Genomic DNA, 27,781 nt, shown 5'->3' with positions numbered 1-27,781 from the left:
ACGGGACCGGAGTGAAAGAAGAGTTTTACTTTGTGGCCGCTTTGTGCTTATATATCATTACGTCTCCTAAGGTTTTAAAAAAAAAAAAAAAAAAAAAATAGAAACCTGGCAAACTTTGATCCGGCAGCTGGAAAACCTGCTCTCCCTCTCTCTGCTCACAACCAGCCCTGGGAAGGAAGGACCAAAACTCCTTTCGATGGCAGAGGCGAAGCGGGGGCTGGCGGTGCAGGACGATGCTGCTGCTGAGGCGCACCAGCAGCTCGCTCTGGGCTCGGGTTAGGACAGCCTGCTACAAAATTACTCCACGTATATATATTATTAACCCCGTTATCACATGCTTTTTTCGTCACAACCGCTACAAATGAATATTGTGTAGTATTTTTGAAAAGACAAGTTTTAATACTATTAAATAGATGCCAAAAGCTACAATAGTGTGCCGAAGCTGAAGATCTGTTACAATTACGAAGATGCAGCAAGCATTAAAAATACCCACGTTTGCTTTTGTAGCCTCTCTGTTAATTCAGCAAAAAGATTATCTCTTTCTTGGGCTATCAGTTGTCGTCTACCTGAAATACAGCGCGATGGATGGTACCGCTCAGAGCGCAAGCATCGTGGTTAATGAAGATTTACAGTTACCGGTAGCTTCATTTAGGAACTTATCACTCGCATTTTCGGTTATGCGTGGTTATTGTTGTTGGTAGAAGATTACTTTTCCCATGGAGGTTTCGGGTGAATTGTTAAATTTTGTTTTAAAAAAAAAAAAATTCAACTCTTCAGTGTGATGGGTCACGCTGTCGATGCCCTCCCTGCGCCTGTCCCCTGCTTGTCCCCCCGATACGCTGTGAGGGTGGCAGGGTGAAAAGGAGCCGTGTCAGAGTTGGGACAGGAGCCCGCTCAGCCTGCGGAGGGGCTGGTTTGTCACCCCTCCCTTCCTGGTCCGTCACCCCCTGCTCCTGGTCCTTGCACCAGCCACCCTGGGGACCGCGCTGGGACACGGGGGCTGCTGGTCAGGGGGTGCAGCGAGCCAGGAGAGCGACTGCTCCATGTATCACCCCTTTTGGTAATTTTCCCAATTAATTCTTGCTGGAGCATGTCTTTTGGAAAAGCCATCCACCGCAGGGAGAAAAACGTAGGGAGGGCTGAGGACCCGCCGCAGTCGCGTTATCACGCTGGTAATTTATGGCACTGATTGTTGGCTGTGCTGTTCAGGAAAAAATTGCACTTTGCCTTTCCTCTGAACCTGTGTGGTTTGGAGTTCCCGCAGTGCTGGGTGGTGTGACACAGCCGGTCCGGTCCCTCTGACGGACCGGCTCAGTGTCTCCTTCCCTCTCTGAAGGTGCCCAGGTTTCTCCTGAGCAGTTACCGCTCCACATTCCCCCCGTCTTACACCGTACTCGTGTCTTCAAGTCCCTCAGTTACTCCTGGCGTCTTCTCCTGACCTTACTTAGATGTGGCAGACGGCTCCAGATCCCTGTGGGGCTCATGGAGTGCAGAGCACAGAGGCGACACTGTCTCTTCTCCTCCCGGAGATCCCCAATTTATCCAGCCCAGGTGCCCTGATAACCCCCTGCGCCATGGAGGAGCCGGGGGATGTGCCCCTGATGTCGAGGTGAGTGTCTTTTAAGCAATTTTTAAGGCGTATCTTAACATCTCAGTTAAAAACAGGGCTGGTTGCTTCTCTCCATTCTCCATCGTCAAGTTGTTCTCCTCCATTTTTAGCGCTCTGCCTGTTTTGAGTCACTTACGCAGCGCTGATTTTCCCGTTTCCTTCCCAATTACTGCCAGAAATATTACACGGCGTAAGGTGAGAGCCTGGTTTCTGCTGAGGCCAGTGTTGCCCATGGATTTGCAGGTCTGCCCGAGACGGGTCAGTTAAATAGTTACCCATTTCCCTGCGCTTCCGTCAAGTGTGCGTGACCAGCGCTCCCTTTTACCGGCACAAAGACATCGAGGGAGGCGAGAGAGCTCTTTTCTCCCTGGAGTTAATTGTGGTTCCTGACTCTCCATCCTCGGACTGAAACCTGCTCGTTTTGTCGGGGCCATCACATTTACGGCTTCTGCCTGTCCTCCGGGAGCGTCGGCGGTGATGGCATGGAAGACTTTTTTGGCACGACCTTACAAAATTTGAAGGTGTAAATTATTTGGAGCTGTTGTTTAAGAAAGATCTATATTTAGCGCCAGCTGCTTAATATCATCCCAGATTACTCTTGACAACAAACTTGACCGTATCATTTTACTTTCTCCTTAGGGCAGCGTTAAAGTATGTATTGACCATTTCTGCCTTTTCTGCATCATTACTGCCGTTCTCTCCCACTGCAGTGTTGTCAGGGGGACTTTTTGTTGTCCTTAATGTCTATAAAACCCCCCTGTATCCTGTTTTCTAACAGAGCCTGGTGTTTAAGTTGCGGTCTCATGCATTTTTAAGGTGGTGCTGTGATTTTTGGGGACTTCACCATGGTTTACAAATTCGAGGATTCGTTAATTCCTTCACTCATTAGTGTAGCAAGTTGATACGCGTTTTTCCACATGACGAAGGTGGACGTTTTTGGTGCCCTGTTTGTTCTGGGAAATCGTTCAGCTTTGGGCACTGACAGAATACCTGGCGCGACAGCCTTCCCCATAGCCTGCTGGCAGCTGCGGAGCCGGGATGGGATGCGGCATTTTGGTCAGTTCTCCTTGGGATGCCATTTTGGGAGGGGGCTCCATGGTTCATCGGTGCCAGGCCTGACCCCCCTGTCCTTTGGGCTTCCCATTGCCACAGCACTGAGGAATCCGTTTCTCCTCCTGATTTTCACCTGTGGGGCAGGAGGGATATATGGAGGGTATCCAGAGATGGAGACTCTTGGGGTGGAAAAAGCAGATTTTTAAAAATTTATTTATTTTTTCCCCTTTACTGCATGTTCACACTGTCATAAATGAGCTCGAGGAAGGCTGGGCAGGACGGTGTTTCTGCCAGCCCAAATAAACGCGGGGACTGTTTTCATTTCCACTTACTGCTGGATGGTTTTTTTTTTTTTCCTCTCATCTCTGAGACGGGCTGCAAAATCCGGGCTTTTATGGGTGCCAAGCCATAGTGGGACTCATCTCGCTGCGTGGGAATTGGGCACCTCCAAGGGAGCGAAGCATCCCAACGTTGAGAAAATTGTCCTCTGTGGGCATTACATCTCCGGGTGGGTGATCGCCTGGGGGGGGTACCTTGCTTTGGTTCAGCCAGAGCCAGCTCGCTGGAGCTGTACCCCAGGCTCGCAGCAGCGCGGGGGGAAAATGTTTCACTTCCCCCCCCTCCCCCCCGCCGCCCCAAAGGAGCCAAACCTGCAGAAGTTTTTGGCTTTACGTGCTGCTGACACCTCGCAGGAGCAGAGAGTGTGTTATAGCAACAGATTCTGTATTATTCCAGCCTTGCAAGCGTCTCCCTGTGATATTAAAAACACCGGGTGAAACTCAAATCCAAACTCTGAATGAATGACTCCGTGGAAATGCTGTCGGGCGCCTTTCGGTGGTGCTTTGGCTTTGATTTAAATGGGTAAACACGGTGAGTGGGTGTTTGCTTTGACTCCTTCCTCTTAGCGAGAGACTTCCTTTGAGGGAAGGTGAAGCCTCCAGTACTGTTCCCCATCGCAGCGTTGGATCGTTCTGCCCGTGGCTTGGTGTTGGCGATGCCTCCCCTGCCTGCCCGGGCCCCGTGCCGCCAGGTTTGCCCAGCACCAGTGGGAAACCCCCGATTTCCCCAAATATCGGGGTTGCCTTTTGCCCAGGGCTCTGCTCGCGGGTACGAATATCCCTCGCAGAGCCTGGTTTCTCCATCTGGATGTGGCGTGGTCATCCCACCCTGCTGGGATGATGCTGCAGGACACCCTTGGCTTTTGGAGGCATCTCCCCCTGCTTGCCCCAAACTCTTACGTTCTGTTCCCCTCAAAGCTTCCCAAAATCACCTCCAGCTTTGACTGCACCAGGTTTATGTGTTGGAAAGAGCCTTGCCGTGTGGCGGATGGTTGCTGGAGGAGGCAGGGTGGTTGCACCCCATCCTCTCCTTGCCCTGCTGCGTTAGGAAGAGCCTCCTTATCCTCCCCACACATTCCCCCATCTCCACCGGAGCTATCAACACCAGCTCCTTGGCAGCCCGTGCACGTAGGAGCCGTCTTCTGGTAACAGATTGTTATGTATTTAATGAACCCGAGGAAAACAAGAAATTTGAAGGCTGCGGGGCGATACAAGTTTGCTGTTCAGTCTGCCAAATTCACGCTAATTCAGACAACTCGCAGATGTTTGGCTCCTCGTTCTTTAAAGAGATTTATGTGAGATGCAGGACTCGGAAATTTGTTCCCGGTGTGTGTGGGAGACGGAGGTGGCAGCGTGAGCAAAGGTTTCCCGGCCCCAGAGGACTCCGTCCCTGTCTCCGTGGATGTGCCACTGCTGTCCCTTCCTCTTGCCAGTGCAATGTTGATGGCAACGAATGGACAAACAGCAGGGAAACATGCCTTTCAGTCGCTAGGAGGATTAATAAAGGCTCTGGGTTCATCTTTCAGGAGCCAAGGAGCTCTTTGAAAGCTATTTCTCAGCTGAGGAATGAAACCCCAGAGATTGCCCAAGAGCAGAAGTACTTTGGTCTAATGCAAACAGTGGTCTCGTAGGGTTTGCAGGTGACAGCGGGCACGTGTGGTCCCCTGTGTGGGCACAGAGAGTGCCCGCTGGAAGCATTTGAAATTCTTAAATTGTTGCCTGCCTAGTTCGGGTAGATGATTTCAAACTTTGGAAGGTCCTAAGTGATCATTTTGCTGGACTTCACCTGAGGTTCTGCGGTTTCGGGGTATTTATCCGTCAAGGGGAAGCGGTAGGAGATGATGTGAAGCCTGACAGTCGATGCACACATCCAGTCTTTCCCTCCTTTAAATTCCGGTATTTCTTTAGGGGCTCTCAGCCTCTACCCATTCTCCAGCTCAGCCTTGAAAAAGGGAGAAATGTGACTTGCAAACAGTATCCAGATCCGTTCTGAGAACGGCGATGGTGCTCTCCTGGCGCTTGGCAAGCTTCCCTCAATTACGCTCCGAGACGTCCCAGCTCTTGCTCCTGCTTGGTCCCTGTGGTGGTTTTTTGGTAGTCACCGATGAGTAGAAGGCGTTCCGGTCAGCTTTTGCAGCTGCAAGACGTGCTTCTCGCAGAGACCTCAAGAGCTCTGGAGCAAGGAAGCCCGGGCTGGCCAAGAAGCCCCCCCATAACCCTCAGAGCTTTAGTATCCGGCTGTAAGTAGGTGGACGTTGTGTTACAGAGGTAGGTATTAAGATGGGTTTATTGTGCTGTTTGAAATTGTTTATGGCTCGAGAAGCGAGTCTGTAAAAATGGCACGGTGGGGCTGTGTTTACTCTCTCCGCCTCAGACGTTTCAGGCTGTTATATGGGAAAAGAATATAAGGAAGAAACAAGAATTGGGTTTTGTGTCTGTTTACTAGAGCAGCACGCTCCAAGCGGTAATTAAAAGTAAACCTGGACTCTGCTGGCTTGTTCAGCATCCCTCGTTGTTGAGATTAAGCAGCCAGAGCAATTCTCAATTCAGCAATTCCTCAGCTTTTGGGAGCGTGGCCAACACTCACAGTGTCTCACAGACCATTGCAAATTCTTGTAATAAATCTCACAATTGGGGAAAAAGAAAAAAAAAAAAGGCAGAAAGGTGAGATGGCTCGTTGGAGCAGCAGGCTGGAGTGCTGCGGCTGCTTCAGCGGCCCTTCTCCAGAGACATCCCTTGGTCCAGCATTTCCAATATTCCTTGGAAATATTGCTCAAAATTAGAAGCAGTCCCCTAATGAGTGGATTAGGCAATGATCTGAGGTTTGCTCAAAGAGAACGTGCCATTTCTGCAGTTGTTGGGACTAAGAGTGTCCCGTAGGATAAGCCGATATGGCCGACACAGGGCCGTGCATCGGCAGCATCTCTCCCCGAGGGCAGCATTCCTGTGGGAATCCCCCCAGGACCGGTCCTACTGGGAGAGGAGGATGCTGGGCTCACTGGGGCTGAGCTTTGCTGCGGCGGGTCTGGGCTAAACTGGTCCTGGCATTGCTCCGTGGCAGAGCGATGTGCTGGGGATGCCCCTTCAGACTGGAGCAGCTCCTCAGCCTGTGCAGGTGGCCAGCCAAGGGGTGACCCCTTTGAAGGTCTGATGCTGGCCCTCCACGGAAGTTTACGTGTAGGCTGAAAGTGCAATCGAGAGATACTGAAGACCCCACATTAGTGCTCTAAATATATACGCTCTTTAACTACTGGGCATGAGTTTTCGTGGGGCGAGTTGGGCCCCGTGTGGTCACTTTGCACGTCTAATGGGAGACCAGCAGTCTCCTCGTTCGCGCCTCTCGCCAGTTGCTCTTTTGCGATGACTAATTTTGCTCTCTTCTTTTCCTTTTCAGTTGCCAGGGAGGAAAAGGCAAAGTCACTGCCAGCACCGTTTTCTTCATGCTAAGATGTTGAGACAAAGCCCCTCTGCCCCGTCCCTTCACTCCCTTTCTGCCGCTGGCGTGTAAGGGAGTCTGTCCCCTGCCACTCCTCTTCCCTGAGAGCACAGGGCCAATGAACCTGATGTTTTACTCAACTAGATGGTGTGTAATTTTCCTTAATTGCTCTTATTTCTTTACAGTGAGAGCTTGCAAGCAGATGAGGTCCAACCCGAGCACGCAGGTCTGTGCGTGAGCTTGGACTTTGGGCTCTCCCCAGAGGCTGGGGTGGTTGGACATGTGCTTTGGGGCTCAGGGTGCTGGGCACCCGCTGCCTTGTGTGACTTTGTTGGGTTGAGGCGGCAACCAGGCACTTGGAGTCAGGCTTTGGACTGAAATAATAGATTTTTATTTGCTTAGTAAGTAATTTATGGTTGTGGGCAGGACCCCAGTACGTCTGTTGTTGTGAGGGTTAACCTCAGACCTCCCGAAGCCACGTTGCACGTGGCCATCCGCAGTGGCTGCACATCATATTTTCCATTCCTAATGTGGCCCCTCGAGATGGGTGCTGTTGCAGTAAACCTCGGGCTCCTTCTGGCTGTGGATTTCATTAGCGTGTCTGTAGAGGTCGGCTCCATCTGGGCTGTCCTGCGCGGGCAGCTCTGTGGCACACACGAGTGCTGGGCTGCGTCGGTGAGAACCTCCGTTCCTGCGTGAAGCTGTTGGTCGTAAGCAACGAGGTGATGCGGTTCACAGAATCACAGACTGGCAGGGGTGGGAAGGGACCTCTGGAGATCATCTAGTCCAACCCCCTGCCAAAGCAGGGTCACCCAGAGCAGGTGGCACAGGAACCGTGCAGACCTATGGAGCGATGCTCACCATAAACACAACCCGTTACCGCTTTCCCCTTTGCTGTGCCGGCCGTTAAAAATGTTAAGCGTCGGCAAGTCTTTTACTTATTAATTAATGCTGAAAGTGTGTCTTTAACTTGTTAGCCCTGGAAAAGTCTAGCCTAGCTGCAAGCAGGAGGCGGGGGAGGACGTTTCTTTATTCCTTATCTTTGGCTGGTAATTTCTGAGTACCTGGAGCACGTGGTGAGCCCAAGTTGTTGGACAGGAGGGGTGTGCCTTGCAGGATGCGTGGTCTCCTGGCCCGGAGCCCTTCTCCTGCTGCTCGGCAGGGCCATACTTGGCCCTCCAGGAGCTGGGGAAGCCCCTGTGGAGCAGGAGGACGTGACTGCAGGCTCCGGGCGAGACGGGACAGTGCTGCAGCCTTTCTGCTCCGAAGGCTGGGCCAGCTCTTTCCTCTAGACAGAGTCCCAGGGGATGATGCCGACGCGGCTGCATCCGTGGAAATTTTGTCCTTTGAAGTCACGTGCGCTGACTCATGATCCTGTTTACTCAGGACTAGTCCACGGGGCGTTTTCACAGCGTAAAGACTTCTTCTCAGGCTCTGAATGGCATCTTTCACATTTATTGTGGTAAATCGCTACTCGCTGATGACGTGGAAGGGTGAGATGCTGAGCAAGGCTTCTTGAGAAAGGGGTGCAGGAGGCAAATGATTGCCTGAGTGAGGAAATGAGCTTACACGGAGCTACATGCAAATGATAGGCTTCAAAGATTCTCCCAAATTAGTCACGCAATAAATCAACACATTGATGATGTACCTCTTGGCATTGTCCAAAGCACTGATGCTGAGACAGGCTGTGCAATGGGGAGAGTCAATGTAGCCCCAAAACCCTCCTAAGAAGCAGAAGGATGGGGGGGGCACGATTTTTAGTTCGGATAACAATTGCAACGTGATGCTCTGTAAGAAGCCTTACACCCCACAATTTGCGATTGCTGTAACCAGTTTGGGCTATTTCCCCAAATTCCTTGGAAGCCACCTGTAGCTTGGTTTGGAGGGTTTGGAGGGAGGCTGGCTGGCCACAGTGTGCCCGGGCTCTGCAGTGATCTGTCTGTCTGCATGGAGAAATTGGGATCTGCGTGGCGGGGGGTGGAATTTCTGTTTCATTGGTGAGAGGCGGAGGATGATTAAGTCTTAGAAATGTGCTCAGAGTTTGGCCTGGAGGGATTAGGTTTGGTTCTTCAGATGTGTGGGTCTAAACTGTGTTAAATAAACTCCATGGTCTCTTCGCTCAGTCCGTTGTTTTCTGCTCAGAGAAGGCCAAGTTGGCATTTTCCATGCCCAAGCTGTATTTATTGCTTTTTTTTTTCTCGGAGACGCATTTATATCAAGCTGCTGCCTCTGTCCTTGCTCGTGTTTGTTGCTCGTTTGGTGGCGTTTGCAACTTCTGAACCCTCCTGCCCTGGGATCAGCCTCGGGGCAGCGGCTGCCAGAAAATGCGCTGAGCCAGGAGCCTTGGCTTGCTCCAGCCTTGCCTCCCGAGGCACCCTCGTGCCTTCCTGTACCATTGGCCTTGGCTCTCCGGAACGACACGGATGGAGTTTGTGGTGTGGCGATGACAGGAATATTTTTCGCTGAGCCAAAGCGTGCTCTGGGTTGTACCATAGTGTTTTGGAATGATGCTGCTGGTGGCCATGGAGCCAAGTCCGCAGCTATGGCGAGGACGGAGCCTGCGCTTGGGTGTTTGTCCTTCCTCTGCTTTCAGAGCTTGGGAGGGATTTGGAAGTGTCTGGAAATCCTCCGCCTGTAGAGGGACGGGCAGCTCTCGCTTTCATTCCGAAAGTAAAGGTCAGGAATGCTTCCCTTTTCCTCCTGCAGGGATTTAAACAAACTTTCTGGGCAGTCTAAAGGGCGCCTGAGCACTTCTCCGGGCAGAGCGGAGGGAGCGGTGCTGGGGCACGGGGTAGGAAGCAGGGTCCTGCGCGGCTCCTTGTTTTTTCACTGAAGGCTTCGGGCAGCAGAGTTTAAAAATTCAGCAAGGGCAGGTGATTTGTATTCCGAGAGCGATCCCGCCGTGCTGCTTGCAAGGTGTATCGGTGTGCAAAAAACAGCTCCGGCTTCTCGTTCCGGTGTGCCCTTTCTGCCTGTAAAGAGGTTTTACGCCAGCGCGTGTGTCTGGAGATGGAGTATTGGAGCTGGACGGGGGTTGAATGTGTTCTGTACGGGGGGCAATGGTCCCACAGCAAGTGTGATGCTGGTCCTCCGTCGTCTTCACGAAGAGCACTGCTGGGGTTGGGTATATGGGTGTGCGATACTGGTTGCTGTTCAGGCTCCCTTCAGCTGTGGCAGAGCATCCAACAGCTTGCTAAATTCCGAGGTCTTTTCCATACATTTCAGCGTGGGAAGTGAGCGGGGAACAGCTGTGACTCGGCCTCTGGACGGTGCCTGCATGGAGCCTGCAGTGGTAGCACCAGTCGTAGTGGGGAGTGGGACCTCCCTCGGGGAAGGGCTGTTTGCCCGCGGTGAGCAGCTCTAGGTCCCTTGCTGGGACCTTCCAAGGAGCTCATTTTTTCACAAGCGATGCCTTTCAAGCCCGTGGGTGAAAGCTGGATCATCTGACTTACCCTTTGTGCAGTGTAATTTTTTTCCAAGCCCAAGAGGGGCTTGGATCTCAGGAGATCGTGTCCATCCCCGTGGCCATGGCCCAAGGCTGAGCTTAACCTTGATGGTGGGATGGAGATAGTTCCTTTATCTGATTGCAGATGAGGAAATACCTTTCTTCAAATAATTAATGGTCCCCGAAAAGTATCTTTTTATTAGCACGCGTGTGTGTGTGAAAGCCTCCAGTCTATAAATACACCATAGTTTCCTCCTCAAAGTCAATAGGGAGGACATCCCAGCTCTGCAGAAGCCTTTCTGTCCCACAGCACTCGTTTGCAGGGAGAGGACGTGACGGGGCAGGACCGCGCCAGGTCACGCCGTGCGTCAGGAGCCCGCTGGAGCAGGATGGGGAGACAAAGATCACATTTCACCGGAAGGTTTTTCCTTTTTATTGCAGTTTCTCGGTGGGGATGGTTTCAAAACCTAACCAAGAGGTAGATAAAAAAGCCCGGAGGACGTAAAAATACGCCTCGGACCTGACGTTAGGTGGTGTTAACTGCCAGTTTGATGGTGTTTTGTGGCGTTATCGTTAGGGTTGTGTTGATGGCAGGGGATGCAGTGGAGCAGGGAGAGGGGAGGCGTGAAGCGGTGTGTGCTGCAGCGTGTCCAGCTTAGGCAAGGAGCCTCTGCCTGTACTTGCCACCGGTCCTGCCTGCTGGCTGCCGCACGCCTGGGTGTGGGTAGGCGCCTGCTGCAGCAGCGTTAATCATTACCTTAGGGAAAGATAATTATTCGTGGAGAAATCGTACCCTGTTAACAAGGAACCGTGCTTAACCGCTTTCATGCTGCTCTGAACACTTGTTTGATCTCCGCTCTCGGTGCTGCTGCCGCGCCAGCGATGGCCCCAGAGTCCAGCCCCATGGCAAGCGTTGCGCTTTCAGTGTTGGGAGCAGGGACAACTGAGGCTGTGGCAGATAAAAATATAAACCTTGGGTGTTTTTAGTCCTTGTCCTGTGTTTTAGCCATCTAGGGTGTGGAGCAGGAGGGCACTGCCAGGGGTTTCTCCAGTACTGAGGGAAGGCTGGAGCCTCCCAAAAAACCTCCTGTGCCGCATCCTTGGGGTGGCTTTAAACCTGGCTCAGCTCCCCCCAGCTTGGAGGCACACACTGGGATCTAAGCACCTCTTGTCCTGCTCACGAGAAAGAAAAGGAGGTGAGCCGGCAAGGATGGGATGTTGTGTGGCTGCCATGGGTACCACGTGTGTGCTGCCGGGGTACCGTACCAGCATTGGGGATCTTGCTGTGAAACACTGGAGGCTTTGGCAGCAAACATACCACCGGCATTGCTTCTTTTCTCCGGTATGGCTGTTTCCATATTATTTGGTCCTGATTTCCATGCATCTTTCTTTTGTCCCCATCTGTTCCCTGTTCCGCGCAGCCCTTTATGGGGAGCATCCCCTCGCCTGGTTGTTGTTCAGAGCCCGAGGTAAGCAGCCATCCCACTTGAACAGGACCTCTGTGTTTTCCTGCATGTGAATATATTTGATGCAAAGACCATCAAAATGCAGAAATTTAAAACTCCCATGGAGCTTATTAACAACTGTACAGCGACTCTTTCTGCTTGCTCCTGGAAAAGAGCTCGTTGGCCCCGGCAAGGGCTTGGGGGAGGCTCCTGAGCATCCCCTTGTGGGGGTCCATGTGTTATAACAGAGGTGTCTGAGCTGCCTCCAGGATCACCAGGGGGTTTGCAGCCCCATGGTGATGGTCATGTTCTTGTGTTAGTCATAGAATCATAGAATGGTTCAGGTTGGAAGGGACCTTAAAGATCATCTAGTTCCAACCCCCTGCCCCGGGCAGGGACACCTCCCACTAGACCAGGCTGCTCAAAGCCCCGTCCAGCCTGACCTTGAACACCTCCAGGGATGGAACTGGTCCTCCAACCATCCCATCCTCCCCTGCATCGTGCTCTCCTCGCATGAACCCAGGCTATCCACAGTATAAATATATGATCCAGGCTCGCAAATGATATGTCATTTTGGTGGTCTGAAATGCTTTACTTTTCTATTTGACGGTTCCCATTTGGTCATTGGGTTGCCCAGAGGTTTGTGATGAAGCTACCAGTAAATTGTGTATAAGCCCACTGATGTCCCATAAGAAGCTGGAGACTGTACCATGTGGCCTTGGGAACAGTAAATCTTTGGAAAATGTATTGATTCCCAATCCTGGCTTTGCACTCTGGATGAACTTTGTCCTCACAAAGTAATAGAAGGTGATTTTTTTCTTTACCAGCCAGCTGGCCATCAAATGAGCTACTCATAACACCATTGCGAGTGCTAATCCACATAAACGTGGAAAAGATGATTTACGAGCTGGGAAGAGAAGCCGTATCAGTTTGTAATGAGGTTTAATACTTAGCGGCATAGTCTCAAATATTGTCGTTAAATGTTGCAATGGGGTTTTGACTGCGTGTTACAAGATCAGTGTTTTGTGCTCTTCGGATCATGCAATGGTGGTTTTGTTTGTTGGCATTAACTGCAAGGCAACAAAACAGCGAAACAGGATTAAGGGAATGATTTGGGAAAAACACTGATTTCTATAATCAGATTTGAATTGCAAGCTGTCTGCTTTTACACGGGAGTAAGTTTACCGGAGAGGATGCCAGGAGGTGATGCAGGGCTGGTCAACTGCTCGTGGCCAGGTCTGCGTGGTGCTCTATGAGTCCGGTTGGCAGCTTGTTTTTTTAATATGTGCTTCTCATTGTGCGGTTTTTAGTTTTTCCTACCTAAAACTACCTATGAAATAGGTAAGGATCAAGATCTGTAGGGTGTCCCTTAGGATTTCAGGGCAGGGAGCACTCTTCTTCCTTGCAGGCAGCTCTTGGCCTTGTTTTTTCCCCAAAGAACTCTTCATGGGAACAGGGGAGTGGCTGGGGCGGGACGGGGGCATCCAGGGGATTTCATGGCCTTAATGATGCCGGAAAGGCTTTTTTCTGCTGGACATCTGCTCCCAGTTGGTCTGGGGGCAAAGGCTTCTGTGAGATCAACCCCGGGGGCTTTAACGAACCCTTCTTTCAAAGCCTCAGTATCTTCGATACAGGGGATATGAGTTCCCTTCTTCAAAGGGAGAATTCAGAGAGAACTTTATTTATTTATTTATTTATTTGGATGAAATACTTCTGTCCCTCTGGACCGCCTTGTGTACCTAACGTGCTCCCAACAGCTCCTGTGAGTTTCCCCTGTCCCTTGAAATGCCTCTGCGCTGATGGGGTGCAGAGGAACACCAACAATATTATAGAGTCTAAAATAAATAACTTGCCTGGAGTAACCGCCGTCGGGGTGTTTCTTGGGCAGCGCTCACCTCCCGCCATCCCCCCAGGCCAGTCCCTTAAAGCTGTTCCTCTCTCTCTCTGTGTGCAGGGCGTTTTCCACGCTCAGAGGTTGTTCCTGCGCATCCCCCGAGGAGCCGGTGGGACCGATCCTGTCCCGGGGGAACATGCACTGAAAAAGGAGCTTGGCCAGACCCCGGCTGATGGCGCCTTTGGCCTGGACCCTGATGGACTCCGAGGCAGGACTGCATTACCATGGTGATGATCTTAACCAAAACTCGGGAAAACAAAGGTGCTGACTCTGTAACATGCAGGACTGAGCTGGTAAGCTTTGTGAAATCTTCCTTCAAAACTCTCTTGCTGCCAAGAGCTTTGCCAGAATTTAATAATATGGGGGTTTTTCATGCTTGCAGGGCCAGGTCTTTAGATGGTTTATGTCACTGGTTTCTACCAAGCTGCATTAATATCCAAGGAGCAGGCGATTAACAGATGATTGGAGTGCTGTGGCTTTTGCGTATGTGAATTTCAGTAAGCACGCAATGGAATAAACAGCAGAAAAAAATAAAATCAACATCGGGAATAACACGGGCGAGAAGTTGCTTCACCAACAGCGAACAGATGCTCATCATTAATAGGAGGATGAGCAAGTGGGGAGCGGGATTAAGTGGGAGGCGGCGAAGGGCATTGCTGTGGTGCTTAACAGCCTCGCTGGCAGCCTGGAGAGATGCAAATCCAACCATGCCGACTGAGCAGGCAACAAAAATAAGTAAAGCAGGGGCAACAGACAGACTAAATGATGCTACAAAGGGCGAGCGGGGCTGGGAGTGGGAAATGAGGGGCAATGTGTTGTCTGGGGGCAATGTTGGAGCAAGCGAGGGTGGGGAGCAGGGTGGGGATGCGGGATGCCGGAGAGCCGTCTGAGGAAGCCCAGAGCAAGGCTGGCTGGGGACATTTGAGCCTCTGCCCTCCAGGAGAGGTGGTCATAGTCCGAGAAGAAGTTAGACCAAAAGGCTATTCCTCGCGGGTTGCGCTGAGAGCTTCAGATAAGGGCGTGCGGGAACCCGGCAGGAAGCATCTGGCAGGGTTAGAGCCATAAACGGGCATTTTGAGCATAACAGAGAGATAAATGCCGAAGTTTGCTGAAGATGACAAACTGTCCAGCCGGGCTTCCTGGGCAGATAGCGCAGTGTGCCTGGTCAAAGGCAGGCTGCCCTGCCAGTGCCCGGTGGAGAAGAAGGCGAGGCAGCCTTAAACCCTGCCTTAAAAGGGTGGTATTCGTGGAGGAAGGATATTGATATATTAGAAAAAACATCCTTGCTTTAGTGTTGGCAGCTGCTGCTTGGGGCGGCTCAGAGGGAGCCTGAGCATCCGATGCCGGCTGTGCCCCAGGAGGTGTGCGGGGCCGGGGGGGGAACTTACTGCGGAGAGGTGGATGAGAATTAGTTTCTTCTACTACTACGGGAAGGGATGGGCACTCGGGTTGTCCGATGGCGGAGCTGTAATGCAAAACTTTGCCCTCGCGTGTTTGCCAAGTGCCTCCCGCGGCTCTGGGGCTGGGTCAGCAGTGGAATGATAGTCCCAGTTACACAGGCTGAACAGCCGGGCTGGTAAATTGGGGCAGATGTTCACAAGAAGCCTGATCCACCAAAGAAAGCAAGAATTTTTCCGTTGACTTCATGGGAAAGGCCAAAAAAGCAAAACCTAAAGGAAATAAACATCCGAGCCGTGGGACAGTATCACCCACCGACGCCCGACAGGCTCATTTGGTTCAGTTCCCAATTTGGTGTTAGACGCAACTCTTACGAAATGGTAATTACACTCAATATGAGACATATGTCATCTAAAGACGTTCCTCTTCCTCCCGCCTTTGCAGGCCGTGGCTGGTCGCTGGGGCTGGCACGCAGATGGGTGCTGGCACAACCCCTGCCTTCTCCGGGGATTGTCCCACTTCCATTGCTTTGGCCGCTCTTTGGAGACAGCTGCCTGCCCTCACTCTCTCCTCATTAATTCTACCTTCTGCTTCATAAGCTGGGGACAGTAATTCTACCTGCTGCTTCATAAAGGTGGGGACAGTAATTCTACACGCTGCTTCATAATGTGACAGATAGAAATAGCCTGACTTCACCTCGAAAAGTGGCAACATGCTCCAAAGGTGACCAGCCCTGATTTATCTTCTCCCCATCTGCACCCCATTGTTGTTTTCTGCCTCCACATCCCTCTATATTACAATATTCTGTGCACAAAGTGGGATCCTTCGGTTGGATTGCTCCGTACAGGCAGGTGCCAGCATTTTGGTACGTTATTATTATTGTCCTGTAAGCAGGCAACGTGTAAAACATGGATCAGGAGAGAAGATGTGACCCTGGTGGCCTAACGCCAGATGAAACGCAGCTATGGCAGCGCAGACAAACGGGGAGGTTGTGCTGGTGCTTCCCCCACATGATGTAAAACCTTGGTCAGAGGGGATGGTGTTGCCAGGAAAGGCACTTCAGAAGCAGAATATGGGTATTTTGGGGGATAATAGAAGAACAATTAGCATGAAAACGTGTTTTTGCAGACATAGCTGAAATGGCATGTAGCTGCCGATGACATATTGATTTATTGTGTATAAAACTGTCCATGGCCATTTTTAGAAGTCTGATGATGTCTCTTACACTGTCAAGAGGAAAATTCTTGGGGGGAAAAAAAGAGCGCAAAAAGCATGCAGGATTATTTTGTACCCATATAGTGGTGTTTTTCCCTATTTTTGGTGCAAATCAGCACAGTCCAAATGCAGACTCCCCAGGAGCGCTGGGGTGAGGACACTTTGCCTTAGACACACAATATATGTTTAAAAAAACCCCAACCAAATAGCTGTTTTGTACCTAAACAGGAGGCCTTAACAGGCTTGGTTGGGGTTCAGATACCACTGCTGCTGCTTTCTTGTCCAATCCAGAATTACGGCGGAATTGCAGCTCCCGGTTTAGTTTTTCCGGTGTTTTGGGTCCCAGTGGTGGGGACCTCACTGCAGCTATTCCCGTGGGTGAGGACTAGGCACAGGAGCCATGATCTCCAAGCTTAGGCCTCGACACTGACTCTCTGCAGCACTTAATTAAATTTGATTTCATTGAGGGAACATGATTGAGTCTGTCCCCTGGTCCATGCCAAAAGGGGACCGTGGTGGGTGACCGGGGCTTTCCCCCGGGCCGGGTGCCACGTGTCTTCGCTGAGGCTGGAGGCAGGGTGGTTTCTGGTGCCCCGGTTGAGTCTGCGAGAAGTGAATAGTTTTTCTGGTTGTTTGCAGCACACTCCAAAGATGAGTCAAGGACCTACCCTCTTCTCTTGTGGCGTGATGGGTAAGTAACAGAAACTTCTGTCCCTATTTACTTCACCTCTGCTCCCGCTTCCTTATAGCCGTGGGCGGGAAGATGTCCTGGATAGCTGGATCTCTCCAAAAAATGCTCCCCTGCAGACCCCGGGGTGGGCATCCACCCACCTGCCCTGCATCGTGGAGACGGAGGAGCACCCACCCCACCACCCACTAGGGGTGGCCATCACGCCTGTGCCACCCTCCTTCCCAGAGGCGGTTGTCCTGCCCTGTTGCCATTGCTGAGTCATTTGCTTATCTCCTTCCCCTCCTCAGTGCTTTGATATGTCTGCTTATTTTTAGAGTAACTCGTACAGTTGAGATGATAAGCATTTTGGGGCTGAGATTAAGTTTGAGTATCCATCCCATGACTGTGGCTCTTGACTGTTTGTATGGTGCAAGTAATATATATCAGTATTATCACTAAAATGTTCTACCACCTGGCACAAAGTGTTTGGACAGGCCTCAAACAATAAGGAAAATGTCTTTTTTTTTGGCCTATGACAATAACCATGGTATAGGATGTTTAATATCTTTCGTGTCAGAGTTTGCTATCAATTTTTATGACAGCCACCAGAATTGATGGGGGATTGGTGCCTTGGTTGGTGATTCTGAAAAACTGATAGTGCTGGAGGATGTGCCGTTATTCTGTGTTCTTTGGGTTTCGTGGGGGGGAGCCAGTCACTAGGCGAAGTCTCAAAACCCAATTAAAATTGTAGGTCAAGTTTGAGCCAAGCTACTTGGTATGAAAGCCAGTACTTTACAGACAAAGAGGCTGCCCCTTTTCTTCATGGACACAACTCTCATTAGCGTTAATGGGAGCCGAGCACACGCATTGAGGGGAGATATTTCTCAAGCTCTCCGATAACTCCAGTCATGGCAGGGGGTGGGGGAAGATGGAAAGCATTTGGATTTTTTCAGAGGAAAGTCCCAAGCTTCAAAGTCAAGAAGGGATAGAGACAACCCGTTCCCTTTCTCCTGCCTGTCAAACATGAGCGAGGAACAAAGAAACCCAATCAGCTGGTTTTGTCTTGCGCTGTGGCACTGGCGGGCTCTTCAGCAGATATGAGGAGTCTGTGCCTAATTGAAAAGCAGCTTGTCGTTAACAGCCTTTACAAAGCCTTCTGAGTCTTCCTTGGCTGCCAAATTATCCTCTTTCTAAGGGAACTGAAGCCCACCTCGTTGACCACAGCTTGCCATGTAACCGTCTTTGTCATGCCTAGTCAAGAGGAGCCAGGCTTTCCAGCACGCAAGGCCATTGGTTGGCTTGGGTTTAATTTTAGGCATATTTCAAAAATGTTCTTCTCGATGTCTCCAAATGTGGGCCAGGATCACAGACCAATCCAGCGTCAAAACTTGCTTGACATTTTAAATAAGTGCCATGGCTATAATGGCACCGAATGTGAAACTGGGAGGATATTTCAGGTCAAAGGGCCAAGTCTCTGTTGGTGGAGAGCACTGAGATAAATAAACACGGTGAAGTTTGAACTGGCAGCACGGCCAACGGGAGGCAAAGAGCCATAGTCCCATGAACAGTGTCAGGGGGGCGGAGGGAAGTTGACTGAATTTTCTGTGTTTTTTAGCCAGAAGAGGCTGAGGGTCTCAGCACAGGGTCTTCCTGGTTGCCCTTGGGGGCAAGGGCACCTTTGGGCAGGAAGGCAGCTCAGAGCTGGTCCCAGTGGCCGTGGGACAGCAGGGCAGAGGGAAGCCCAGCCTCTGCCAGCCAGCCGGGGAGACCATCATCCAAACCTGGAGCTTCATCCAAACTTGGATGGACCATCATGCAAACTTGGAGCTTCCCACAGGCATTGGCTTGTGACCATTTATCTGCAGGAAGGAGAAGGAAGAAGTTGGGTCAAAGCTCCAAGGGGTGCGTAACGCACCATGACCAAGAAACCCAGCTGACCCAAGATGGCAAAGTTGGGCTCCTGCTTACCCATGACACAACGTCGGGGAAAAGAGTAAACTGAAGTCCACGCATTTTAGATGTAGGTGCCTCGTAAGGTACTAAACACCACGAGAATCTGAAAATGGATTACAGATTGTCATATAACTCCATATATGAGTAAACATTATTGAATACTTGATACGTTGGGTGATGCAATGTTGGATCAGCTTCTCAAGGTGACCTAAATAATCTTTTGATTTTTCGATTTATAAGAAATACTCCTGCCAGTGCGATGATGATAATATTACTAAAAAGATTGGTTTTATCTTTATATAGCCCTTCACTGGGAGGAAGATTAAAGACGAAATGCCTAAAACTATAAATTTAACAATTTCTTTTTTCCCTTCTCCTTGATGGGCCCTTGAAACATCTGGGAGTTTAAGAACTGTCCTGTTGTTGGATAGGGGCTTTTTCCTCCCCCTTTTTTCCCTTTTCTTCCCCTGCAGTCTCCATCACATCCCCCAGTGAAAATATCAGTGAATGTGCTAGAGAAAGAAGGCGATGTATTAGAAAGTCGAGGCATTACTTTTGACTTCCTGTGTTGAAATTTTTCTGTCTTGGGGTGGATGGCAGAAGAAACTTTACAGTATTTTATTGCTTAACCATTGCCTCGCGGGTATATAAGCAGCGCTCAACCTCTAAATCAGTAGCACCAGGGCTGCCCTAGTCCAGCCTTCTAAGAGAAAGTCAGCGGGTGTGTGCCGGCAGCCGTGGCCTCCCAGTTTTTGTGTAAGCAAAAAATAAATTACCTTTGAGGCAAGCTGTGGGCAGGGTTTTATTGAGGCTGTGCCAAGGTGCTTGCAAGTGCAGTCGCCCTGGCCACAGGATCGGAGTCCCGGCGCGGTGGGCCTTGCATGCATAGCCCGGCTTGTGAAAGGGAAGGGGAGGATGGGCTTGAGCCCATCAGGGACGGAGCCTGCATACATCGTCTGTGAAATGCTCTTTGAAAAGTCACCGTCATTTGCTTTTCACCTTGGAAGCACCCCCAGAATTTGTCCTTGTAGAGCACTGCAGTAGAGCGGGGTGATGGACGGAACATGAAGGTCAACTCCTGCCTTCTTCAGCACACTCCTCTGCCGGCATGGTTTGGCAACGCCAGTGGTCCAAGAGGTGAGTGTGCCGGGGCATGGCAGCCTTGGGTCTTGTCTTGCACGCCTCTTCCCTGGAAATTACTTTTCATGCCGTGTGGGTGATGGAGGACAGCCAAGGAGCCAGGAGGAAACCCAGCTCATGGGGCGTGATGCCCCTCGATCGCATCCCAAAAGCTCCCAGTGCAGGGCTTGCAGGTCTCCTCTTTCTGAATTTCCTGGGATTCCGGCATTATTTCGGAAAGCCATCAGTGCAGAACAACATCTCGGTGCATGGTCAAGCACAGTCGAGCCGCAAGAAGAAAAAGCGGCGCAGGGGAAGCCAAGGAGGCGCAGCTGGAGCGGGGAGACCTCGCCAGGGGATCGCGTTGAAGAGCAGGGCACGTTTCGCCGTCGAGGTGGGGAATTTCCCTCCCCCGTGCAGGCTGTTGGCACGAGGAGCCCGCAGCGTTTTTCCTGAGTGTTTATTCTCCAGCGGTGGGTTTGGGGGCTGTTGTTTTCCTTTCCCGATGAAGCACGGCTCCGCGCATCGTATTTTAATCTTATTTGTGTGATGGGAAGGCTCTGTGGCACTGCCGTCAGCTAATTACCACCATTAAATTTGTTCCACATTTAGAAATCATCTCTCGAACATAAAGAGGGGGCAGTGGAAAATGCCGGCTGCCTCTTCCCCCATGCACGGAGGCCAGGAGACCGAAATTTGACTTGGACGACATGGGGAAAAAAGGGAATTGTATGCTCACCCGCGTGAAGAGAAATGTTTGGGTTAGGATCCAAACAGAATTTATCTGCCAAAAAGGAGAAGAAAAATTGATTGAGATCCCTAATTGCTTTACAAGTTGCCGTAATAAATTATGTATTAATGTAAATTATTTCACGGGAAAAGAACGTAGAGGAAACTTGAGCAGAAGGATCATGCATTATGCATAAAAAGGAACTGTAAAAATATTATAGCAGCACATTTGTGTCGCTGTAGTTAAAGTTGTGTCAGCGTTTTGGTTTTACACCCTTCTCTGTGGTTATGAATGTGGTCATTAAAATTTACTCTGTGTCACCAGAGGAACACAGCAGTCGTTTTACAAAGGCTGTGACCATCCCAAAGCTGCGAGGTGCTTGGCGTGTCCATGCACTGCTCCTGCAACACCTGGAGCTCAGCGTTTGGAAACCTGGCTGCGATGCTTTCAGGGTGGATCCCGTTCTCCGGGAACCTGTGCAAAGCTCTCGGGGATAGCTGGAGGATATAACGCCCCTCTCCTTGATTTTGGGACGTGATTTCAGCCCGCGAGGGCCTCGTGCCCTGGACCACGGGGCTTGTTTCATGCGGTGAAGGTTGCTCGGGAGAACAGATGGATGTTGTAAGGGTTCATCTTCACGCTTAAAAGTGAAGGTCTGGGTTTTGCCTGAAAGGAAATGTAGGAATAGATAGCGGTGCTGGTGGTGTTTGAGCAGGTTATCGATGGTCCCAGGGTGGGTTGAGCCCTGCTTGCGTGCAGGTGGCTTCCGGATTTTCTCTGAAAACAGGAGACGGGGAGAAATAAACCAGGTGAGGATGGCTGGGCAGGCAGAGCCTGGGACATGCTGGGGCTTGTTGCCGCTTGCCCAGCCTGGCGAGTCCTGCTCATGGAGAGCAGATGCAGTGACGGCCACTCTTCACCCGTACCCTGAGCGCTCCGGCTCTTTGACACCCAGCATCTCCCTCCCGGAGCATGCCTGCCAGGGCTGCTCCCCCCGGTTTCCCCCACCCCAGGGTGAATGGCTGCCATCAAACTGTGCCGGGCACGGGCAGGGCGGTGGGAAGATGTGCAGGCTGGGGGTCAACGCAGGAGCCGGGACTCTGGTCACTCTCTCCGGGGCTGAATCGGAGCTAACTATCTCAGCCCTGCTTTGGAAAGCAGAAATAGTTCAGGTTTGGGTGCCCCTGATGCGGGGCAGCCTGGAGGCTTGCAGCTGGAACCTGAATTTCTTGCTGCTTTGTGCATGGTTTGTAAGAGGGTTCAGGCTCCTGCTGCCGTGGCCAGAGAGGGCAGGACGAGAAATTCAGTCCTCCCCAGGCTGCCGATAACACCCCTCTGTGTCTTGGGAGCCGGAAAGCTATTTCACAACCAAAGAGATGCCAGAAAATTCACTGCGTGTCGCCTCACCCTGGAAATGCGGATTTGCAGATCAAAATGTCTCGGAAGAAGTTTGCTGGATGTGCTCATCAAGTGGCTTGAAGTGTTTATTTTTGCAGCTCCAAGTTAAAATCCAAAAGGAAGATGCTATTTCATCCAAGGACGCTAACAGCCAAGAAGGACCTGTTTAAGCCGGGGAAGAGCCCCTCATTCCACACTTACATCATGCTCTGGTTGTAAATGTTGTCCTATCGTTTTTCCAATAGGAAAAGGAGAGTTTTCCAGCGAAGCAAACCGAGGGGTTCTCATGGTGGGTTTTATCCTGGAACAAATTACTGCCTTGGGGTAAATGAAGCTGAGGTTTGCAATGTAAGAAAATTAATACACGCTTAACTGCTGCCGTATTAATGGCTCCGCTGCAATTATCGTTATCAGCCTGCTCAGGATGTGAATCTCAGTCTTAAAAAATTGAACAGAAAACCAGCTGTTTTTCCTCAATAAGGCTTTCCCAAGTCCTTTAATTACACCCTCAGCCCTTAGACTACCCCATTTTCAATTTGTTTCAGGGCAAACAGTTTTCTATTTGCACTGAAAAAACTATTTTCTGGGTTATCCGGGTAATTTTGGACCGATCCGGAGGGTTTGGGGGGCCCAGGCTCTGCCAGGGTCCTGCCCAAAAAAACCAGCTTTCACGGTGCAAGGGGAAAAGCAAAGAACCCTGAGCTGGTGCTGGGGAGAACGCTGCGATTACCGGTCTCTTGGTGAGGTTTGGAAGATTTATAGCTGTTTGTGCCGAAGCAGGGGTGAAAGAGGAAGGTGTCCCGTATCCTCCTCACCGAGGCCTTTTGTACAGTGGGACGTCTCCGGCCGGAGGATGGTGGCAGCTTGCCATGAAAAATCAGCTTCTATTTCTGTTTCTTTTGTCTGCTGACTTGACCTAAGGAATCTCTCTGCTGGCAGCATGATACGGGAGGGGGGGAAATAATAAAGATCTAAACATAGATGTATCCGTTCAGCACAGGTTTCTCGCTTTTCATTGTGTTTATTAAAATGAGGACGGCGGGAGTTGAAATGCCGGGCGGTAATTGAGGGCAGAGCCAGGCTGTTTGTGGCTGGAGCTGTTACGGCAGCAGCTGGAAGCAGGGAGAAATGGGAAAACTGGCCACGAGTGGTGCAGGGGCTCCCAAATCTGACCTTCCTGACTTCAAACCGAGCCTTGGTCGGAAGTGTTCTGCGCTGCTGCATCTTCCCTGTCAGGCTGGTACCTACAGCTGAGGGCTGGGTACGGCTTCTAATTCATCCACAGCTGCCCCAGTAGAAAAACCCCAAACCCCCTAAAAAAAAAATTGCATGATTTAGATACCATCACCTGAAACTTTGCAGCGACGGTTAGTGAGCACGGTTTGCCTCCGTTCGCAGCAGCCGACGACAAAAACAGTCACCAGAGGAGGTCTGTCGGGTGATTACTTTTTTCCATTGCCGCAGACGATGGGGTTGTCCTACCATGGTTTTCCTGTTGAGCGTCAACGGCGTATCTGCAGAGAGCCCCGTTCGCCTGCGCCGGGGAGCCAGACCTTGGTGCTGCTTTGCTTTCTTCTTCTTTTATCATCAGCGGGACCCTGTGCGGGAATGAGATCGTCACCCTTAATCCTCTCCTTTGACACCGTCATCAGTGGGATTCCGGGCTGCAGCTGGGTTTGCAGCCTTCCACAGCCATATACATTTCAGCCCGCAGACTTCGGAGGTGCAGGTTTCTCGGAGTTTTACCCAGGTGCTGCAAAACCCATCTGATAAAAGGAATTTTTTTTACGGCGACCGCAAAACCATGCAACAGGTCTCCCCCCCTCTTCTGCTGTGCTGTGTTGGAAGGCTGTTAATGCCAGCCGGATTTACAGGGGGAACAGTTTCCCATGTAAACAAGCTAAATGAAAGAGAGAGGCAGAAATGTTAAAAAAATGTTTGTTTTTTTTTTAAAAAAAAGCCAACCTATTAAGCAATTTGTTCCTTTAAATAAATGCTTCGACGTTATGTTTATTGCAGAAATGCAAACAATTGGCTGTGCAAGGTACAACTGGGATTTTCAAGGCAGAAGAGATGCTAAGCCGGGGTTGCTGCGGAAGAGCAGGGGTGTGGGTACCCTGTTCCCATAGCACCTTCCCGCTCCAAGTGGGGAACCGGGCAGGGGGGCACCTGGCCACAGCACCCAACTGGCCCTGGACTTGGGGGACAGAGGGGAGATGGGCAATGGGCCTCACAACAGGGACATAAGAACAGCATCTCGCAAAGAACCGCTGGAGGTTTATCATGGGGGTTGGACCTAGATGATCTTCAGGGTCCCTTCCCACCTAAACCATTCTGTGATTGTATCCCCTTAGAGCTTACGGGGTGCACCAGCTTTCGTTAGATGCAGTATCTTTGGGTTGATTTGGGAGAGATGCTTGGAGCCTTAGTGGGGATACAGTTTTATTGGCTTCATTGGAGCAATACTGTTTTAGCTTTGGGACGGCTGAGAGCAAGACAGCCCGATGGGTGTCAGGATGGCTTTTGGTTTCCTGTAGACTCTGATGACCTTGTTGGTATTTCCGTGCCATGACAGGCAGCTCGATGCCTGGGGTGTGCTCCCTTTTCTGGCAGGACCGTCCCAACCGCTCTCTCTGACCTCCTTTCTGGTGTTTTGTCCACCTCAGCCCAGCAGTGCGACAGCTTTGTGCTCTTCACTTCCAGTTAGTGTGAACCCCTCGGGCCATTATTGATTGTGGAGCGCAGGACAAACCGCACGCATCTGAGACACGATTCAGCACAAGAGATAAGGCAATGGCCATGTCAGTTTATAATGCTCAATGTCCCTTAGCTAGTGCAATCTGGATATTCAAAGGCATGTTTTTATCTCCTTCTAGCAGTTTTGCTGCTGCTGCGATTATCATTTTGTCTCTCTCTCCATCTATATGCTGCAGCAGCCGCTCTGCTGGCAGTTCGGAAAACCATATTCCAAGAGTTAATTAATTTGTACTGGAAAACATCCCATATGCTACTCTTTTTGTTTATGGATGTAGAAAGCAAATTGCAGAATTAATTAATGCTAATGCCTGTGCATGTGTGTTTTGTTTTGTTTTGTTTTGTTTCTTTCCCTCCTTTCTGAACCAGAAAATGACAGATGGAGAGATCTCAGCAGGAAATGTCCACTTCAGCTGGAGCAGCCGGGCGCCAGCATCTGGGACTGCTTGTCGGACAAGGGCGAGGAGGGCTCGCGCTGGCCCAGGGAGACGGCCAGCACCTGCTCCGTCACCAACCTCATCAAAGACCTCAGCCTCAGCGACCCCCACGGCAACCCCGCGGCCCCCCCCAGCAAGCGCCAGTGCCGCTCGCTCTCGTTTTCCGATGAAATGTCCGGCTGCGGCACCTCGTGGAGACCCTTAGGCTCGAAGGTTTGGACGCCGGTTGAGAAGCGGCGGTGTTACAGCGGGGGGAGCGTGCAACGCTACTCCAACGGCTTTGCCACCATGCAGAGGAGCTCCAGCTTCAGCCTGCCGTCGCGGTCCAACCCGCTCTCCGGCGACCATCCCGCCCTCAGCAGCCGGCTGGGATGCCAGCCCAGGAAATCCGCCGCTGGCGGGCGCGGAGGAGACCGGGTGGACATGCAGAGGTCCCTCTCCTGCTCGCACGACCGCTTCTCCTCCTCGGAGTACTGCCCGCCCTCGGCCAGCAGCACCCCCGCCTCCACACCGGAGCTGGGCCGACGGTCCGGTGGGCTCTCCCGAAGCCGCTCCCAGCCCTGCGTCCTCAACGACAAAAAAGTCGGGGTCAAGCGACGGAGACCGGAGGAGGTCCAGGAGCAACGGCCCTCGTTGGACCTTGCCAAGATGACGCAGGTAAGAGGCGGCGGTGCCATCCCTGCAGCCGGCGATGCTGCTCTCCGCTTCTCTAAAAAATCCTTTAGCATCCTCCCGAGGTGGGTCTGCGGTGTGCAGAGTAACGGGGGTGCTACGGGGAAGCGCGTCCTTCTGTCCGAGCAGAAAACCCCTTCCCCTCCAAACAGATTTCTTTAATAAATTCCCGCATTTCTGCTCTGCGCCGATTTTTGAACGCTAAGTCCGTCGTTGTCGTTGTTTCGTCCTGGCAGGCATTTCAAGCAGGAATATGTTAAAGCCCATGTTTTTGAGTTCAGGAGAGGAGCCCCGGGCCTGCGGTGGCGAGGTGAAGGCCGCAGCCCGAGGCGCTGAGCCCTGGCTCCATCAGGAGCCGGATTCGTACCACCACGGGCTTTGCTTGCTCTTAGCCTCTGTAATTTTCCACTCTGGAGATGTTATCATGTTTCATTTTCAGTTGCAAACGCAGAGCACAACCTCCCTCTTCAGTCTGCCGCGCAAAGCCAGATAACAGATCTGAAGTGCGGCCCGGGGAGGATTTTGCCCCCCCGGTTCCTCTCCCTGCGAGACCGAGTGACGGGACTTTAGCGAGAGCCGAAGCCAGAGGCCGCACCGAAGGACAGTGCGAGCAGCGTTTCCATTTCGCACTCATAACACTGCTTTTTCTGCACTTCTATGATTTGACATTTCAGTAGATATCAGGAAGAAATTTTTCACTTTGAGGGTGGTGAGCCCCTGGCCCAGGTTGCCCAGAGAAGCTGTGGCTGCCCCATCCCTGGAGGGGTTCAAGGCCAGGTTGGACGGGGCTTGGAGCAACCTGGTCTGGTGGGAGGTGTCCCTGCCCAGGGCAGGGGTGTGGAACGAGATATCTTCAAGGTCCCTTCCCACCCAAACCATTCTGTGAATCTATGACATTTTCCACATCAGTAATTTATAGCCATAAAGTCAACGACACCACCAGCTCTGTGCAGGATGGGGATAGTGGGGAATCTGAAGATCCCAGGGGGTTCTCCCTCACCAGGGTGGGCTGTCACCTTTGACAGCCAGAAAACTTCCCCCATGGTTTCGGTTCGATGTGATCGTCTTCTGCGCTTTCTGCTACGTTTCATCCCAGAGGTGACCGTGTCAGGAGCATCAGCCCTGATTTCCCTTACGCTCTTTGTACAGCCGTGGCCAGCAAAGCCCGCCCAGCGCGAGGTGTCCTCGTGTGCTCCATTTTGTTTCTCGCAGGGGAACTGCTGGCAGCAATTCGTCAGGTGGGAAGGAGAAGCTGGCGTGGCGTTTCTCCCCTTGCGGTTCCCCAGCTGGGTGACATCCGATGTTGTCCGTGTGTTTTCTCTTTCTTATAAGAACGTGATATTTTATGGCGTTTCATGCTTGGCAGCGCAGCGGGAGTTTGAAGGCGTGCGGTGGGGTTGGAGGAAGAGATTGGCTTGTCCTCCTCCAGAGGAGCTTAGAGGATAAAAAGGGTGAGGGAATCACATATTTGTGTGAATGCAGGGGAAAAACGCGAGGCATTGCCCTTGCCTTTTGATAAACCATGCCAGCAACGTTTAATAAGCTATGCTTATTTTATTAGCTAATAAGTAGGACAGGCAGTAAAAACCACTTACATGTGTTATTATATTTTACTGGCCGCAGGTTGGAATAGCACAAGTGCCCCCTCCTAATTCTCTCTGTACGGGGCAGCTGCTCGTTGCTTCAACTCTGTGTGTGGTGCAGGATGTCCTGCAAGCCCGTGCAGGAGTTTCCCGTCAAACCAAAGCCTGGAAAAGACCCAAATTGCCTCAAAACCAGCGGCAGGGAGGCCAAGGCTGCCCCTTCAATGCCCGCCTTCCCACCCTTCCTGGAGCCCACAGGCACAGAGCCCATGAGCTGCTGGGGCGGGCAGGGGACAAAGGTGACTGTCCCCAAACTGGGAGCAATGCGGAGTGATGGCCACGTCCCCCAACTTGCTCAGAAAGTGGCTTCACGGCTTGTTCCCAGGTGGTGCCTCACTTTAAAACCAGCATGTGAAAACTGCCTTTGCCACCACACGCTGATGACCACAGTGTTCCTCGAGGCTCCGTTAATAACCCGCCGGCGTGAGAGGAGGTCATGGACAGGCTGTGGAAATGGGCTGACCAGGTAGAAAGCCCACGGCACAGAGTGCTTGGGAGAAAGAGGGGGAAGAAAGACATTTTTTACGCTGAGGGTGATGAAACACTGGCCCAGGTTGCCCAGAAAGGTGGGA

The 27,781-nt window shown here is 51.5% G+C and overlaps 1 protein-coding gene across 2 annotated transcripts in view; it reads left to right on the top strand.

Annotated features, from left to right (window-relative positions):
- FAM53B (family with sequence similarity 53 member B) overlaps nucleotides 1-27,781 on the top strand; it is a 55,581-nt gene that overhangs the window by 4,575 nt on the left and 23,225 nt on the right. The window contains exons 2-5 of one of the 2 annotated variants that reach the window (XM_074592281.1): nucleotides 13,281-13,513; nucleotides 13,603-13,703; nucleotides 16,473-16,524; nucleotides 24,827-25,551. In XM_074592281.1, coding sequence (XP_074448382.1) covers nucleotides 16,485-16,524; nucleotides 24,827-25,551 — 765 coding nt within the window. In that variant the 5' untranslated portion in view covers nucleotides 13,281-13,513; nucleotides 13,603-13,703; nucleotides 16,473-16,484. The remainder of the gene's footprint in view (nucleotides 1-13,280; nucleotides 13,514-13,602; nucleotides 13,704-16,472; nucleotides 16,525-24,826; nucleotides 25,552-27,781) is intronic. The other variant, XM_074592280.1, reaches the window with a different exon arrangement.

This window comes from Larus michahellis, chromosome 6 (genome assembly GCF_964199755.1).
Source record: "Larus michahellis chromosome 6, bLarMic1.1, whole genome shotgun sequence".
In the NCBI taxonomy this organism is placed as follows: domain Eukaryota; kingdom Metazoa; phylum Chordata; class Aves; order Charadriiformes; family Laridae; genus Larus; species Larus michahellis.
Note: the sequence above shows the minus strand (reverse complement) of the source record. Positions and strands in the feature narration are given on the sequence as shown.